The following is a 17,381-nucleotide window of genomic DNA, read 5'->3' as shown; positions in this document are numbered from 1 at the left end:
ACAATCGTGGCAGTGTCACTTTTGTATTATGCTTAATGTACTTAAACACATTTCTCAGAACTGATCGCTGAATTTTCACCAAACTATTGATGAAATTGTTGGCTTAGTGAAAGTACCTGTCATGAAGAGACTCTCTTCAGCTTTTTCTCTAACAAGGTAGAATAATTGATTCAAGTTGCCAAATAATGTATTCAACAACATCTTTAAGTAAATGTTCTTGATATAAAGTTTAATTTGGTCTTTTTTCCCTTGGTCAGATTTTTGATAGAATTTTCTCAGGAATAGCTCTCTGCCTAATCTTTTCCTAATAAGTTTAGTATAGTTCATTACAGGAGTGAAGTCATTCAAATGTGTTTTAAAAGTAAACAGCTCCTGTGCTGGGGCTGTGGTATACTGAGGATACTTTTCAAATGTGCAGATGCTGATTAGGGCTGAAAATGTATTCCCAGAAGTTGAAAGAGCTGGTGTGTATCTGTCTTGAGTAACAATGATTCAGTTGTGTTGTTCTAAATTGAAAGAATATATCAGACATTGGTCTAGAATTACCCAGTAAATATTTGGAGTTGTTAAAAGGGGAGGAAGTCAACAGAGCACCCTACAAATCATCCAGGGGAGTCAAGGATCCCTATTCCAGCATCTCTAATTAACACTGTGTAATTACACACATTTAATTATTCTATTTAATTTTTTGTGCTTAACCATGTAGCCTTGAAATTTTATTTTGCAGAATTTCCAGTTTAATATGTCATGTAAAAATATTGCTGTAGCCAGCTTTTCTGGGTAAGAATGGAAGCAGGATTGCCACAGTCTCCCTTGGCTTTAGGATCAGAGATGGGCATTGAGTTTCCAGGTTAAAATGGCAATTTTATTCCATGTGCTAATTGAATTAACTCTGGGCTTTCTCTGATACTTGGACTAGAGTAAGCCAGCAGCATTTCTGCTCTTGTTTTTGTAGTGAGTCTGTGCATTTGCCTGTCTGCTTCTCAAGATTTCATCTCTGCCCCTTGTTCCTTTGTGCTGGATTCAGGCTGATGCTGGGTATTGCCTCTGGAACAGGAAGGTGTCCTTTGTACCATATATATGGATTATTTCTTGTGAGCAATAACTTCCTTGGACCAGGCTCTTTTTTTAATGAGAAAGATTGAAAAAACTTTCTGAGATTTCTTTAGTCTCTTGATCAAATTCTGTTTTTTTTTTCATGGTACAGCAATGTCACAATAAGAGCAGGTATAGAAAAAAGGGAGCAAATACAAAGGTACACCTAACAGCTGTGACTAACAAAAGGAGTCTATTTCATTGCATAGTATTTATTCTGAAATTTGCTCAGTTTATAGAATAAAAGGGAAAACAACCCACACCACAATACACTGTAAATTATTCAATGAAATGAATACACATTGTGTGTGCAGACTTACTTTTCAGTCTGTTCTAAATGGGAGCTGCCAAAAGTTCATTAAACTGTCATGCTCATAAATTGTTTAGCAGATCTGCTGCACTCTTCTTGAAAGAAATATGCTTGGATCCATAGCTTCAGTATTTGTTAGGTTTTAATATGTTTGTGGGATTTTTTTTCCAGTTGCATATAGAACATTTGGCCTCTGTCAGAAATAGGACCATAAATAACATGTGCTTCTTAGTTAGGAGAGAACAGTGAGGGAGTTTCTACATATTTTTCGCTATGACTAATTCCAGAGAATAGTAATATCCCATTAGTATGTGACAGAATCTTCTAAAGGGTCATTTTGACATGCAGAAGATTCCAGGTTTCAGGGTTGAATATTTTAATTTCATCAGGGCTTTAAGTCCCTATTGGAAGTTGAGGACAAAAAGTTCGTGACAGGACCCTGAGCCAGCCAGAACTTTGGGAAAAAAAATGCAGATCTTGCTTGAAGGTTAGTCAGGGACTTTATGAATTGTGCCTTCTCATCCGTAGGAAGTTCTTCCTCCCCTCTCTGAGGTTTGGCTGCCACATCATCACAAACTTCTCAAGGCTGTCTCTTGCCTGCCACATCTTCCCTTCCGTGTCCCTTCTGAGCAGGGGCAGGGGCAGCCCAAGCAAAGGGGACTCAGAAGCAAAGCTGCAGGAAACCTGGAGCCTCCCCCAGGGCTTTCACCTAAAAACCCAAAGAAAAATGAGAATATCCATCTTACAGGATTGCTGCCTTTTTCCTGTTCTAAAAAAGCCTATTATTATTGCTCCATCTCCTGCCTGGATGACTGACATAACAAGTAGCAAAAAGTATTTGTATTAGTCAGCTGTACGTGATGGGATGTTCTTTGCTAATCTCTGCAGTAAAATAGAAATATCTAAAGCTCATACAAAATTTTAAGTAAAGATTGATGTGGCATGCCAAAGATTCATCAAAACAGAGATGACTACCTCTGGCTCTGAAAGTTCTGTCCAGAAGGTCTGTTCCATTAAGAGAAATAGCTACTTCATTGCTTGCTTCAATTTGTGTGCAGATTTAATTACAGCAGACACACAGGCTGGGCCCCACAAACTGCTGGCATCTCACTTGTCAGAATGGGTGATTTTACTCTGAGTTATCTTTGTTTGGGAAGCTTCAGCTGCTGGAGTGATCATGGCACTGAAATACTGGTGCTTTTCACAAAAAACCTTAAAGATGTGTCTCTTAAAAATTCCCCCTCAAAGTACTTGCTCAAAATACAAATTCAAAATACAATGAGCATTTTCCAGTTGGGCCATCAGTTTTTTCATGGGAGATTAGTCTGGCACAGGCATTTATGAAGAACTTACCTCTCTACACCCAAGATATTACCCTGGCACTAGAGACGTGTACTTTGATAGATTTTTTGATGGTAAAAAAACTATTTTTCATGGCTAATATGCACACAACTCTTGCTGCTGGCTGAGCAGCACCAGTTTTATAGCCCATGTGAATGGCACCTCCCAGCTGCTCAGGGTTCCTGCAGCTTCCATTGGCATCACACACTTCTGTTTGCTGTTGCTGTGTTGCTGACATCTCCATGGACCAAGCTGTTCATTGCTGATGAGCAATTCCTTCTCGTAGGCACATGTGTTGTTTTCTTTATGTCAGAGTCCTTCAAAATGCCAATTCCCAGGTTTCTGTCTTACTCAGTTTTTATAGGCCAGGATCTTTCAGGAGCACAACAGAAGTTGGTGAGACCCCGTGAGGGTTCTGGGAGGGTTATTCATGCACTTATGAGCCATCACGTTTCTACCCAGCTGCTAAATATAATTTCACAGTTTTTCCTCCTTCTACCTGCCTTGTTGTTTGGAAGAAAATATGTGTCTTGTCACAACAGGGAAAACAATAAACAAATCTTCAAAGAAGGAAATCTTCTGGGATGAAGCACGAAAATCACATGGATTTTTTTTCCGTTTTTCCTAATTCTGCCTCTTTCACTTTTGCTTCCTGCTTTGTGTCAGTTTATCAAAAGTACAGAGTAGGTGAGGGGACTTAGCTGATCTTGCTGCTTACTTATCCAGGGTCATGACAGTGTGGATAAAGCAAACTCTGATGTTTATCCTAGAAATGGACCAAATGCTGTGTGTTCATTGGAACATCTGTGAGTTTGGCTCGATGACAAGTCCCAGAGCAACACAAGAAACCCAACATTTCCCTCCTGCAGCTTAATATTGCTGATGTGTGTTTAATCAAATTAATGGCAAGAGGAATAAGACTTAATAGAAAACACACACACACAAAAAAAACCCACGTCAAAACAAATCCAAGCCTAAATTATGAAACTGAACTTCCATTATGAAAGTTAGCATGCAAGCTGAATAACAGAAAAAGAGAAATTAAGGAAATAGAATCGATTGTGTGATTTTATAGCCTGAATACTATTCTGCTGGTTTTGTAGTGTTTACAGAATCTGAGGTAGGAGATTAACACTGCTGTACTTTGGGCCATGCAACACAGTGTTGCACTGAGGAGAAGGTTTGATTTATTACAGTCAGTATGATTAATTATTTAACAGCCTAGAGGTTTATATGTGTTTCTGTGGCTTAATAATTTCAGCAACATTTCTCCATTGCATGTGGAATATAATGCAGGGCTGGTAAGCATTATAAAGATTGTTCCAAGGTGGAATTGTTGGAGGTGATACCTTTTGTTGAGTCACATAGTTTATCCTTTCCTGGTGAGGTGCATACTGAGAATAATTGTGATTTTCTGTACCAAATTAGTACTTTGCCTATGACTACTTCACTCTTTAAAATCTGTATGTGGGTTTTTTACTGAAGTGAACAGACTGCAAATGAGAAAGGTGCCCACATAAGCATTCATAGTAGTAGACCATTATTTTTTTCTATTTTTATAAGTAAAAAATCTGTCCTAAGTCATATGTGAGATGAAGGCACAGCCCAGGAACCCAGCAACTGCATAAGCTGAAACTTTATTTCAGACATTATTCTCTTATACCTTGCTGTTTTAACCATATAAATCATTTACAGCCTGGTTTCAGTAACAATGAGCATCCAGAAATCCAGTTATTGCCAGTGGGAGTTGCAGTTATTCAGAATATTTGATGGTACTCAACTTTTGTCTGTTTTTCCCAGTGTGAAATGGAGACAGCAGGTTCTTCAGAGGCTTGCCATGAGAGTAGTTAGTTGGGAGCTGTAAAAGATGCTGAGGAGCAAAATGCCTGAGCAGTGTTACTGCACCATTTTCGTGTTTAATCATTTCAGCAAAATCACCTCTTGTTTTTGGAAATGCACATAAAATAGGAAGCGTGAAAAACAGCTCTGCAGATTTGGTTACACTGTTGGAAAAATCATTATTGGTCAGCATACCTGAAAAAAAAACCTTTATAGGCTTTTAGGGAATTGTGAAGACAATTGAGCAACAAAACAAAAACAAGATTGTTTATCTGACTTGAGGTTTTGTATGGTGCATTTGCTGTGATTATCATGAATCTAAAGGAGGCATTTTCAACACTAAGCTTTTCAACCCTCAAGTGCCAAAATAAACAAAATTATTTAAGTGTACTCATGCTTATTTTTGCTATACATTTTTAATGAAGCAGCAATTGTCTGTATTCTACTGCTGGAAATCTTATACAACTGAAAGATTTTGAAGCACTAAAAAAGATCAAATGTGCAATAAAATGCTATGGCTTTAGTCCATGGAAACACTGTGTATATTGCAAAAAGCAATACACATGAAAAAAAGATTGTTCATTGTTTTCATTAACTCTTTTGTGATTGGGGATAGAGGGCATTACTTTGATGTGGGTTTTTTTTTTTTTTTAATTAAGCTGAGTTTTGCCAAAAGTGCAGCCTAATCTACCTTTGACTGGTTAGAAGAATACATGCCCAGAGCTATTGATGCTGCAGTCATGGGGAGAGTCTGAGAGAGAATTCCAGAAGGTGTGGAAGTTTAAGGATAGAGGACTGATCTGTATCAATTTCCCAGAGCACTTTCTTAAGGCTGTAATTAGTCAGCTCTCTGGTACCTGGAATAAATCAAGTAATGTTCTGGGAGTTGCTGATAAGGAATGGTGGCTTCTTTCCAGTGCTGTTTGTGGTGGTGTTAAATCACTGGACACTGAGTTTACCTGAAGGTTTTCCATCCTGATAGAGCTGTTTTACTGGGTGAAAGTATGATCCCCATCCTCTGAAAGATTCAAGTTCTTCCTTCAGTTCTTTCACTGGATTTTTACTGTTTCTTGATTTTTGGGGAATTGCTGAGAATGATCACCAGGCTGCTCCAGGAATTTCCAGTCTGCACCAAAACCAAGCAACTGAGGAATGCATTTGTTATAAAATACACCCCACTTTGCTGTGAGTGTGAAAATAAGCATTGTCTTGATTGTCATTCTGGGTTGGTTTCTTTTCAAGTGATACGGATTTTGAAGATAAGATTGAAGTTTAGCACTTTACACAAAATACCTTAACAAGAAGAAATCAAAACCTTGCATTAGTATTCCATAACTTTGTTGCTATCAAAACCATTTTGCTTTAATTTCCTTAAGTATTCAAAGTCATAATGCAGAAATCAAGTGGGAGCAAGAGAGTAGGATGTTAACTATCTAGAGATTGAGTAGAAAAATGCATTTTCCTAAAATGTCATTAAGTTCTGCTGAATGTTTTTGATTTACTCTACCTGAAGGAGTTTGCCTTCAGATGCTGCAGGCACAGCTGTGCTAGAGCTTCCTGTTGCAATGCATTTCTTTGTTTGTCCACCAGAGATTTGGAAATCCATTTCCTAACTTTATATTCATATATGCATATGTTCATTTTTCAGTATATAAATGTAACTCAGATGATAGAAAAAGAAGAAACTGTCAGTACTTATGATTTTTTAGCACAAAAAGATGCTTCCTGCAGAAGTTGCACCCATATATAATGCAAGTTTCCATGTAAGCATGACTGCCATGCACCTGTGCCTGAATGCTGAAAATTATTAAAATAGCTGTTTCTCAGCAAATTTGGGGTTTAATAAGCTTTGTAATTTGAAAATCTACCTTTACTTAAATTAATGTTTCTAAATTTAAAATAATGATTTAAAAAAACCCCGTACTTGTTTTCCAAGATTCTGAGCTAGGTAGATTTATTTTTTTTCTTTTCAGTGACATAAATGTGCTGGATTTTTTTTTTTGTAGATACACTTGGAAAGGTCAATTTTCAGCTACTTTGATTAAGTTTTGTGGTGAATTTATGAAGGCAATGCCAGACTTCCAACTGCTTAGAGGGTGTCATTATAAAATAAACCACAGGTGGTCTAGCACCAGTGGCAAGTTTTATTTCATAGAATAGTGATGGAATCACAGAATGGTTTGGGTTTGAAGGGACCTTAAAGACCTTGTAGTTATAATTCCCCCTGCCATGGGCAGGGACATCTTCCACTATCCCAGGTTGTTCCAAGGCCCATCCAACCTGGCCTTGATATCCAAGTGCTACTTCATCAAAATGTTTCCTTCTGATGATGTGTTCTGTAATATGTCATGGAAGTGACATATTATATGATAAAGTAAAATATCCCCTGAGCAAGGTACAGGAATGATAAATTATGTTAATATGTAATTCCTATTCAGATGATGATTTATTATGATGCACTGTCAGAAAAACTCAAAGTTTTATGTCATCTGGGGATTACAAGGTGTAAATCCAACTGACTTACAGAACAAAAGGTATTGCAGTGCCACAATTCACAAACAGCCTAAATTACAGTATGTCAAGATACAGGAAAAAGTACAAAAGTCTAGGAAGTGCAATAGTAAGGAGTGATTGTTGTAAGCAGATCCTCAGTGTCTGCAAGCCAACATGATAAACACCAGTATGAAACCGGCCTGGGCACTGGTGTGACTGGGGCTGCCCTCAGGCTCATCAGTCAGGGCTGTGCTCTGCTGAGCTGCAGTGAGTGTGACACAGGAACCAGCTTGGTGCTCAGTGCCCCTTGCTCAGGCAGCTGGCAGAGATCTGGGTGAGTGTGGCTATCTGCAGGAAGGCTTGCCCACACTCCTGTGCCAAACCATTCATCATCCAGCAGATGGTTATCCTATTATTCAACAATTTGCATTCTGCCACACTGCAGTGATCTATGGACACTGCCACTGTGTCACTACACCAGATAGAAACATCAGAGAAGCTTTGTTGTGAAGCAGCCCTTGCTTGGACTGAAAACTACTCTTGTACATTCATTTCTTTGGCATATGAACCATATTTTTATGCAGCATGGGCTGATTTAGACATGAAACTTGCATGATTCCCAGCAGTCTGGGAATGATTGACTTAGGAGGAAAAAAAGGAATAAAAGTGAATACTTTTATTCCTTTTTTTTTCTCCCAAGTCAATTATTTATTGCTGATGAAAGATTTGATACTAAAATCTTTACAAGACAGTGTCATGTCTCTGTGGAGCAAACATTAGACTTCTACTCATCCAGAAGTCAGCCCCCACTCTCAGGGCAATGCTTTTACAGATTCTTCTCCTTAGTACCCAGTGCTTTCTCCTTTGTTAAAACTTACCAAGATTCGAATTGATTCTTTCCTTTTGGCAAAAGTTTTGGTCACAAAAGATATCCATAAACATGGTAGAGACATAGGAGTGTAGTCGTAGAGCCAACAACAAAGATTACTTGTGATGCTTCAGATACCCTTCTAGTTACATTCTTTCACATCAAAATCCTCATCCCTTCTGATGACTTCCTTTAAAATTAACTCTTTAAATATTTTTTTAACTTTATTTTCCCTCAGAATGCTGTTGACATGTGCATCATTGACTTTTTTTTTCCAGTGACACTGTTAACAGTGGGCTTATATTTCACCTGCCAACAAACTGAGATGATGGGAAGAGAGTAAAGGCCTAACTGAGACAGCTGCAATGCTTGTGAGCTCCAAAGCATGACTCCCAAAGGCAAACAAGCAGGAGATTCCAAGGAGGAATTCCAGGTTCTCTGTGAAAGTGCACATGCTGTGCACACGATGCATTCTCTGTTCAGGTTATTGAGCTTTCAGCAGCCTGTGGCTCAAAGACTTCTTTAAATCAGAGGCAGGACTTCGTGTGTAATACCCTTCACAAATATTTCTCCTGTAGGTTTACCTAGCAGCTTTTGCAAAGGTTTGAATTTTTAGAGTCTGTGACATCCTGTAGCAATGTGTCTTTTTAAAATAATAGTTTTGTTAACGTTTTTAATCTGCTGCTTGCCACTTATGTTTGATGTACTTTGGGTCTATTTTCTCCATCTATTATCTGATTCATTATTTCAGGGCTTTATAGACCATTCTTACTTTCTTTTATTCTGTACCTTTGATCACCTATTCTGTCTGTTAGTTGCAATGTGTCCTTTTGGAATGAGGGATCAAGAGTGAGATCAGTAAGCAATATGCAGGAATATCCTAGGTTTCAGCAGTGCTGTGCTTCGTCCTTTTCTTGATTATTTTTACAATTTCATTCAATTTTTCCCTTTACTCTGCTTTTGAGCAGGGGGTTGATATTGTTAGAGACAACTCTGTCCTGTAACTACAAGATTGCTCAGTACAGTTGTGTTATTTGTTATGTAAACTCAGGAGCATTTTAATCTGTGTGCATCACTATAACACTGAATTTTGTGACATTTTATCAGTTTTCAATTCAATATCATAAGATTCTTCAGCAAATTTTTCTGGTCAATCCTCATCATCTTTATTGCCATGAATACCTTTGGATTTCTAGATTTCTAGTACAATTTTGGGTGTTCCCAGTTCAGCCTGTATTATAGATTCTGCACACACTGCCAGCAGGACATGAGCATTGATCTCTGGGGGGTGCCACTCTGAAAACTGACCTTTTCTTCCTGACTGTTTGTTTCCCATCTTTTGGCCAGCTACTTATCCATTAATTGACTGAAACTTAAATAACCAGCCAACTCCTTCAGGATAAAATGAGAAGTGACCTCACAAAAATGTGAGCAGAAAATGTAATCCATCAGTTACTAAGCTATTAATTCTCCTCTGCACTTCTTGATGCAGCTAGGATGAAAACTAAAGCAGTGATACTTGCAGAGTAGCTCAGCCCCTCATAATGATTCTGATCATCATCCATGTGTGGCACTGCAACTCTCAGAAGAAAAGCCTAATTTTCGTGGTGTTTCCAACTTGTTTCTGGAATAAATTTTAAGAAGCCCTAGATAAAATCTCATGTACCCCAGAGCAAGCTGTCTGTTACTTCAGCATCTAGGTTCCTACATTTTCTCTAGAACAGCATTCCAAATAATAGAATATGAAAATGTTTGCTGGAGACAGTACTATAGCCTATATAATTTTACATTTAGATCCATTTCAGTTTGTTCTCACTTTCCAAGCTCCCAGATGCTTCTGAGTTTTTATTGGCCACTTCAAACGGTGTGGTATAGAAGGAATTATGGCAGAGTTCAGGGGCAGGGCAGAGGAATGAATTATCTGGGCACTATGGCAGTGCAGAGAGAGGACACTTGATCCCTGAAACTTGAGAAGTGTTTGCTGTGCATGTCAGCTGGATACGAGTGTGGAAATCGCTAGCTGTGAAATCGTTAATGATGGATAATAACATCCAGTGTTCAAGCAGTGCATGGTAACAGTTTATTTTTGATCCAATAATAAATACTTCATGAAGCCCCGGGCAAGGCAGGGGCATAATTTCAGAGAGGAGCCTTCCTTGATGCTTTTAAGAAAAAATAGTGCCTGGTAAGTTCTTTTTTGTTTTCAACTTAAATTACTTGAGTTTAGAGAAATACTTGTGTTTGGTAACTCATTTCTGCTGGAAGAATGGACCACATAGCAAATTCCTTTGTTGCAGAGTTGTGCAACATACGGCATCCTTCAAATAAGCATCTCAGAACAAAAAAAAAAATCCTTTTCACCTTATCCATTGACTTTGGTAGGACTCCTTGTGTAAGCAAAGTGGATGGGCTGGATGTGCAGATTGAAGGACTCTGGAGGAGTAAACTCTCAAGAAATTGGTTACGGCTGTAATGTGAGCTGTGCTGACACAGCTGGCAGATAGCTTGAAATTGATGCTCTTCAAAAGAGATACATCTTTGCCAGAAATATTAGTTTCAAGGAAAAAATGACATTTTTTCCTGTCCTTACTGTCAAATAGCGCTGTAGTTTCTAAACTGGGTTTGGTAGAGATACATGCTCCCGATATTTAATTTCAGAAGAGGAAAGGGTTTCTCTGTGATCCAAACACACAATACTGTAAAATGCATTCTTAATCATAAAGAAATGTGAAGTCCCACTCTAAAACAGTGTGAGACTCCTCATTACCTTTCAAAAGAGCAGTCTCAAAGAGGTTTTACACAATACTTGTGTTTATTTGTCTTTGTACACTTGACTGGCTCTCACTAGGGCTCTGAGGACACCACCAGTCCTCACTAGCCTGCCTGGCCTGGAATTAATTTTCAAACCTAACAAATATTTTAAAATTAATATTTCTGGCAAAAAAAAATTTATCTATTTTCAATGAGCACCTTGTAGGTAAAGGCATCCTGTCTGACAAGAAAAGATGTATAATCCAGTGAGTTACTCAGACAAAAGGCAATGGTATCAACCACTTGTATTTGGAGTTCTTTGTCACTGTATAATGTTCCTTAAACTGCCCTGTCAAGAAAATAAGAAGGCAGGATAGATGTAAATGGTCAAAAATAATCTCTGCCGTTTCACTAATGTGAAATTTGAGGGTCAGAACTATGCATTTTTCTCAGCCTTCTTACTATCTCTCAGCCCAAGGTAGGATCAGTGCCTCAGAGCAGGCAAGGGGCTGCTGCAGGGCTTTGTTTCAGAGGAAATGAATGCTGCTGCCACTCCTAATGAGAATCTCCACTGTATTAGAGAGTGTTTCTGATTTCATAATTCTCTGAATTTTAGCAAAGTCAGAGCTGAAAGGTGACTGGGTAGGATATATCAGCCTTGATGGAGGTTTGCATATGTGTGCAGCACTACTCAGTTCATCCATCTCGTGGCCTTCAGGAAGACAAAATGACAGGATGGTGTGGAGTATTTTGGAGAAGCACCCTGATTCACCTCTGCTGGTTAATGTGAAGTATTTCTGATGATCTCTGGACAGGCATTCTAACTTGTCTGCTGTAATTCTGCCAGTCTCTTCAGTGCTGATTCCTTCCATCCATCAAGAGCTTTCCCTCTTTTGGAAGACACAAATAGATGTGCAGTGTAGGGGTTAACAGCCACTAAAATTAACATGCTCTCAAAACCATAAATAACTTGTTCTGAAAATTTGAATAGCAAACTTAGGGGGGAAATCAAGTTCCACATATTTAACTTCAGCATTGTTAATCAGGACATTTGAAAGAAAATTAATATTTTCCCAGAGATTAAAAGCAAATTCAGTCTTTTTGAAAATCAGGGGGGTTTATTCATTTCAGTTCTGAGTGAAATGAGACTGGTAGAACCAACTGGAATTGGCATAATGAGCTCAAATTCTGAAATGCTTTTGCAGAGCAGTTTTGTGATCTTGCCATGTAGTTCCTCTGGTATTTCAATAGACACTTTTCAATAGGCACAACAGAAGACTGTTGATAGTACTGAATAGTTCTAAATTATGTTTTGAGGATGTTAAATTCTGACTGCTTGTAGCATTGCACATGAAAAAATTTGAGCATCAAATAAAAGCATCACTCTAGTGAAGTGGCAGAAGGTTTTTGTACAGAATGATGAATTATGTCCAATATTTAAAACTAGTATCTTTCATTACTCATGTCTCTCTTCACTCTGAAGCTCTTCTTTTCCCCCTGTTTCTGTCATTGAGGTAAAGACAGGTACTCTGCTCGTGTCTTGGAGAGTGACTGCACGATTCAGTGACGCTGCACATGAAGGAGCAGTAGCTGACAGATGCACAGGAATTCCTGTGCCAGATCAGACTAATGGTGCACACAGTTCAGCACCTCTTTTCCCAAAATCAGACACCTGTAGATGCCTGTGCATCTGGATCTGATGGGTTTGCCCCTCAGCATTTGGGACACTGCAGCCAGCGCTGTGACAGTCCCTCTGAAGTGTCTGTCACTGCAGGGAAATGCAGAAGGGGCTTTTCCACAGGAACAGGCATTTCTCACACCTCTGGGGCACAGTCAGCCTGATGCACTCACTGGCTTTGCTGCTGCCTGCTCACACACACCTTGCCTTCAGTTTTTCACCTCAGGCTCTCAGGGCTACCACTCCTCACTTTAATCAGCTCCCAGGGGATGCCAGAAGTTCTGAGATCACAAAGGTTTCCTCCTTTGTTTCTTCACATCACACATTTGGAGCTTGCTGATGCATCCCCACCTTTTTCTTGGTAGAATCATGGGCTGTAGCTGCCGGCTACATTGTTCTGCTGGAGTTTGGAAATATGGTTAGATTTTTAATTAAAGGAACTGTTAATGCCTCCTGCTTTTAAAGAGATGTCTAACATGTAGAATAGGAAAAAAATGAAAGTGGAGAAAGTAAAAACACAGCTGTGGCCACAAAGGATATCATAAGCACTTTTTGGTGGTGTGAGCTCAGGGATGGCACTTGGTGAAGAACTGTCTGTCTCTCATGCATGGCCTGAGGTAAAGAATGAGTTGTTCTGCACCACGGAGTTCCAGTCCTGCCTTTAAATGGGTGGCAAACTGTGCAGGTGCCAGTTGTGCAGGGAAAGCCAGTGTGTGTGTGGGTGTGGCTGAGGGGGTAAATTTCATTTCTAGGGCTCATCTCTGAACAGTTCTACAAGCTAAGCAGTGTGAACCTAATATTATAATTCCAAGGGGACTCTTATGCTGTGTGGTAAAATTGCTTATTAAATTACAATCACAAAAAAAAATCAGGAGATAGGCACTGTTCAGCTGGCAGCATACAGGGAAAAAAAGGCTGAATTCTAATTATTTGAACAGTGGAGTTAGTGTTATTTCACTGTGTGAAAACAAAATTAGGTTATCGCTGATATCATTATTAATGTATGAGATGAAGCAGAAAAACAATTTGTTTCCTAACACCCATTCTGCCCCTCCTCCCCACCCCCTCCCCTCAAAACATAAAAAAAAGAGAAAATAACCTAAAAGCAAAAAGGGCTTTCTAACACAGGCAGCTCTGAGAGATCTCATTGCTATAGCAGCAAAATGTAGATGATTTATCAGTTATCCTAATTTGAAGGTGAGGCGTTGTGCAAACAGTAAGTATTACATTTATTATTTCCCCAGTTAGATTAAAGTATAAAAAGGCATATCCAATATCAGTAACACTGTTTATTACTCTAATCAGAAACAGGAAATATATTTTCAGCTGCTCTAAACCTTAGGTGTTCTTTTATTATGCATGAGCAGCTATTACTACTGTTCAGTGATACATGTTCCTTAAGGTACTCATATTGCAATCTCCACCTTTTGAATGCCTTTCAAATAAATAAAACAACTTTTTTGCATAAAAATATATTCTGCAACCGTAATTAAGTATTGAAATTCACATTTTCATGAATATAACTATTTCATACATGAGATGAATCCATTGCAAAAATTTTAGAGGTTTTTAGAGCCAGCACAAGAGTGTTTTATTTTACATTACAACTCTGAACACATCATATGCCCTTGAATGTGAACTGCCTTGAATTTTGTTAAGATTCTGTTCTTCATTCTCATTTTCACACTCAATGAGCCGCTACTGTTTCAGTCCAAAAGGGATCAGTCAGTGAAGCTGTGTCATGAAAGTAGTTATAGAGTCTGATAAGATTCTTTAAAACTCATTTTTATTTAGCCAGGAGTCACAAATCTAGCTGCAAACACTGCTCGAGATGTGCCCTCTCTTTTCAGTATCATTTGAGAATACAATAGCAAATTTAAGAAAAGGATACAGTGTAAAGATAGTTTTCCTTTTATGTTATCCATACTACATTAATATATACATTAAAAGTAAATTCTGTAAATATCCAACTGCCTTTGATTCACATGTATAACTTTGTCTTTTACCTACAACTAGATATTTAATTATTAACATAAGAATTACATTAAAATTAAAAAATATTAATAAAACTCTCCAAAACAGGAATCTGTCTGGGGATGGAATTACATAAGTTTGATGATAAAATGTTTGTAAGTAAAGAACTAAACCCAATCCAGTAGAAAGGACTAGGCCCATAACTCTGAGGCGTGATGAAATATTTTTGGAGTGTCTTTTACAGTTAGTCCCTAAAACTCTCTGTGTCTCAGATGCATCCTTTTGGTTTGTGTAAGGTGCACATTTGTGGTATTGAATAGCTGATTTTTCCACTACCTTAGGGAGCCTGGCCTTGCATATTCCATGAAAAGACCACTGAAACCAGACTGGGAGATCAAACACTAAGTGCTCTTACCCAATTTCTTTAGAAGGTATAAATAAATACTTCCTGGAGAAGAGACAAGAAATCAGCCTGGCCTTTCCTTGGAGAATTTCCTGTGAGAACTCTCTTTTGTCCCCCTGTTTCTTCATTCACATTCCCAAAAAGCATTTTTAATTGCTTCTGAAGTGGAACAGCTGTACCAGGAGGGGACCAAGAGCATCACACAGGGCAGTGCTGGTGAGGGCAGGGGGCAGCAGGTGAGGCACAAAGTCTTTTGCACCTCTGATGTGCCAGATGAGTGATCTGACCACCAGGATAACGGATAAATAAAAGGCAGATAGTGGAGGTACTTGGGCAAAAAATACAAAAAATACCTTATTAGTGCTTAAATCACTAAATTATTTACCACATGTGAGGAAGCAGAAGCTTTGAAAAAGCAGCTGCAAAAAGATGTGAAAATGTCCAAAGGACATCTTGGTCGCTTTCATACAATATAAATGTTAACCATGCATTTTCCATCAGCAAGGAGAGCGTGGCTGAGTGGCACAGCCCCACAGACACAGAGCCTGGATTTGGAACCATTTATTGGTAGAACAAACAGCTTCTCAACAGCCAAAGTCAGGCTTCAGCAGGTCTCAGATAATATTTCATACATTCAAAGCAAATTAGCAGAGATTTACATACTTGTTTTTAACTGTGGCCTCTCTTCATTGCCAAATGGATGTTCTAGTTCATTTCCTCTTTTGTTTGAGTCAGAAATACAATTATAACACTGAGCAGAATCTATTAGTGCTTGTTGAAAGCAACTACTGCTGAGTGAGCTCAGCTCTACTGACTGCCTCCTTCTACCATCTAGTGGCACTTTCACTGCACTGCTTTTCTCTCTCCAAAGGGTTCAGTGAGAATGATAATAAATGTACACTCTTGAAAAAAATACACTTTGAAGTGAGCAATGAACCTGGAAAGGAAATACCTTTTTTTTTTTTTTTTCTGAGATGGAAAAGTAGTTTTCACACAGAAACTGTTTATGAGAAATAGAAAGGATTCAGTGATATAAAGTACTTATGTCAAAGAAAAATTCTGCATCCTGTGGTCTTGTAAATGGTAAGTTAAGTTTGTTGATTGATTTTTTTTTTTTTTTTTTTTTTTTTTTTTTTTTTTTTTTTTTTTGGTGGGAGAGCTGGGATTTTAAGTTGTAGGCTGCAGAATGGCACTGTTGAATATCCTAAGGAAATGCCTATTTAGAAGCACAATTGGTTTGTTTTCTACCTGGATATTTAAAGGGCACAACAAAAAGTAAAATACATCATCAAATGTAATGCTCTGAAGGCACATAGAACATGTATAGTTTCTTTCCTGATTCTACAATTTTATTAAGAGCTTTCAGTGCTCAGTTTTGCAGTAGATGCTTCTGTTTCATTTAGGGAAAAAGCTTAAATGTCAATGAACTAGGAATTTAAGGCTTGGGATGTTTTCAATCAAAATGCATGTTCTGGTTATTTATATGACTGAACAAACATTAATCATCTCAAATGCTTTCTGCTCTTTGAACTGGGTTGTTTTCACAAGGTGAAATGAAATAATTTTTTTTCATAATATATGAATATTTTTTTTTTTCAAATTCCATAAAAAAGGCATATTTCTTCCTTTCCACTTACAGCAAACTGACACAGCAAACTGACGGAAGTCAGAATGTAGAACATCAGAATCCAGGGGTTGTATTTTTTTTTTTCCTTTTCTTTTAAAGCACGTGTTATTCTGTATCCCAATGCCCTGACAAGTTTCCATCCTGCCTGCAGGGTGGGAAGATCCCCATCCGGTGGACGGCTCCCGAAGCCATCACCTACCGCAAGTTCTCCTCCGCCAGCGACGCCTGGAGCTACGGCATCGTCATGTGGGAGGTGATGTCCTACGGGGAGAGGCCCTACTGGGAGATGTCCAACCAGGATGTGAGTGCTGCCCAGAATTCATCTGCATCTCTTTCAAATGTGATTTAAAAGTCATTGCCACTCCCTGCCCTGCTTCGCTGTCTCGTTCTCTTTCTAGGCTAGAATCTCAGTTTTAAAAAAGAACAAGTTTTCTTCTAGTGTAATTGAAAGCTTGTTCTAGGAAAAAAAAAAATATGGGAAAGGGGAAATGGTAGGGGTTTTTTCTCTACCACAATTTAAGTTTTCACAAACTCTCTTGTTTGATGGATCCCTGTGACAGCTCAAACTGGTGCACTCAGTCTTCACACCAGCCATCAAGCTCTGTGTCAAAATGTGGAATATCAGCCAAGCCACCTTAACCTCTCTCATATATCTGCCTGAAATATTCCTGCATTGGTTCTGAAGAATTGACAAGACATTCCCAGATGGCTGTTTTTACATTGTTGCTAAGTTATTCAGCTGTTCAAGTCTGGTTGCTTGTTAAGGCTGATCGGTCATTTGGGGATAAGGATCTGAGAGAGGTTTTAATTTTAAAAAATAATTTCACTGTTTCAGGAAGAAAAGGAAAGAAGCAACCAAACCTGTCAGAAACAAAAAAATACTATCACAAACCTCTCCATTTAGAATATATTAGATAATCAGCTACAGCATGAAAATAGCATTGTTTAATTACTCCTACATCCAAAATAAAAGTGTCTGTTAATACAAAATGATGCTGCTGA

At 38.4% G+C, this 17,381-nt stretch overlaps 1 protein-coding gene across 5 annotated transcripts in view; it reads left to right on the top strand.

The window, feature by feature from the left end:
- The window catches only part of EPHA6 (EPH receptor A6), a 370,926-nt gene that overhangs the window by 333,717 nt on the left and 19,828 nt on the right, over positions 1–17,381 (top strand). For all 5 annotated transcript variants that reach the window (XM_063150201.1, XM_063150202.1, XM_063150198.1 and 2 more), the window contains one exon: positions 16,531–16,680. In XM_063150201.1, the coding sequence (XP_063006271.1) occupies positions 16,531–16,680 (150 nt within the window). The remainder of the gene's footprint in view (positions 1–16,530; positions 16,681–17,381) is intronic.

This window comes from Melospiza melodia, chromosome 2 (genome assembly GCF_035770615.1).
Source record: "Melospiza melodia melodia isolate bMelMel2 chromosome 2, bMelMel2.pri, whole genome shotgun sequence".
In the NCBI taxonomy this organism is placed as follows: Eukaryota; Metazoa; Chordata; class Aves; order Passeriformes; family Passerellidae; genus Melospiza; species Melospiza melodia.
Note: the sequence above shows the minus strand (reverse complement) of the source record. Positions and strands in the feature narration are given on the sequence as shown.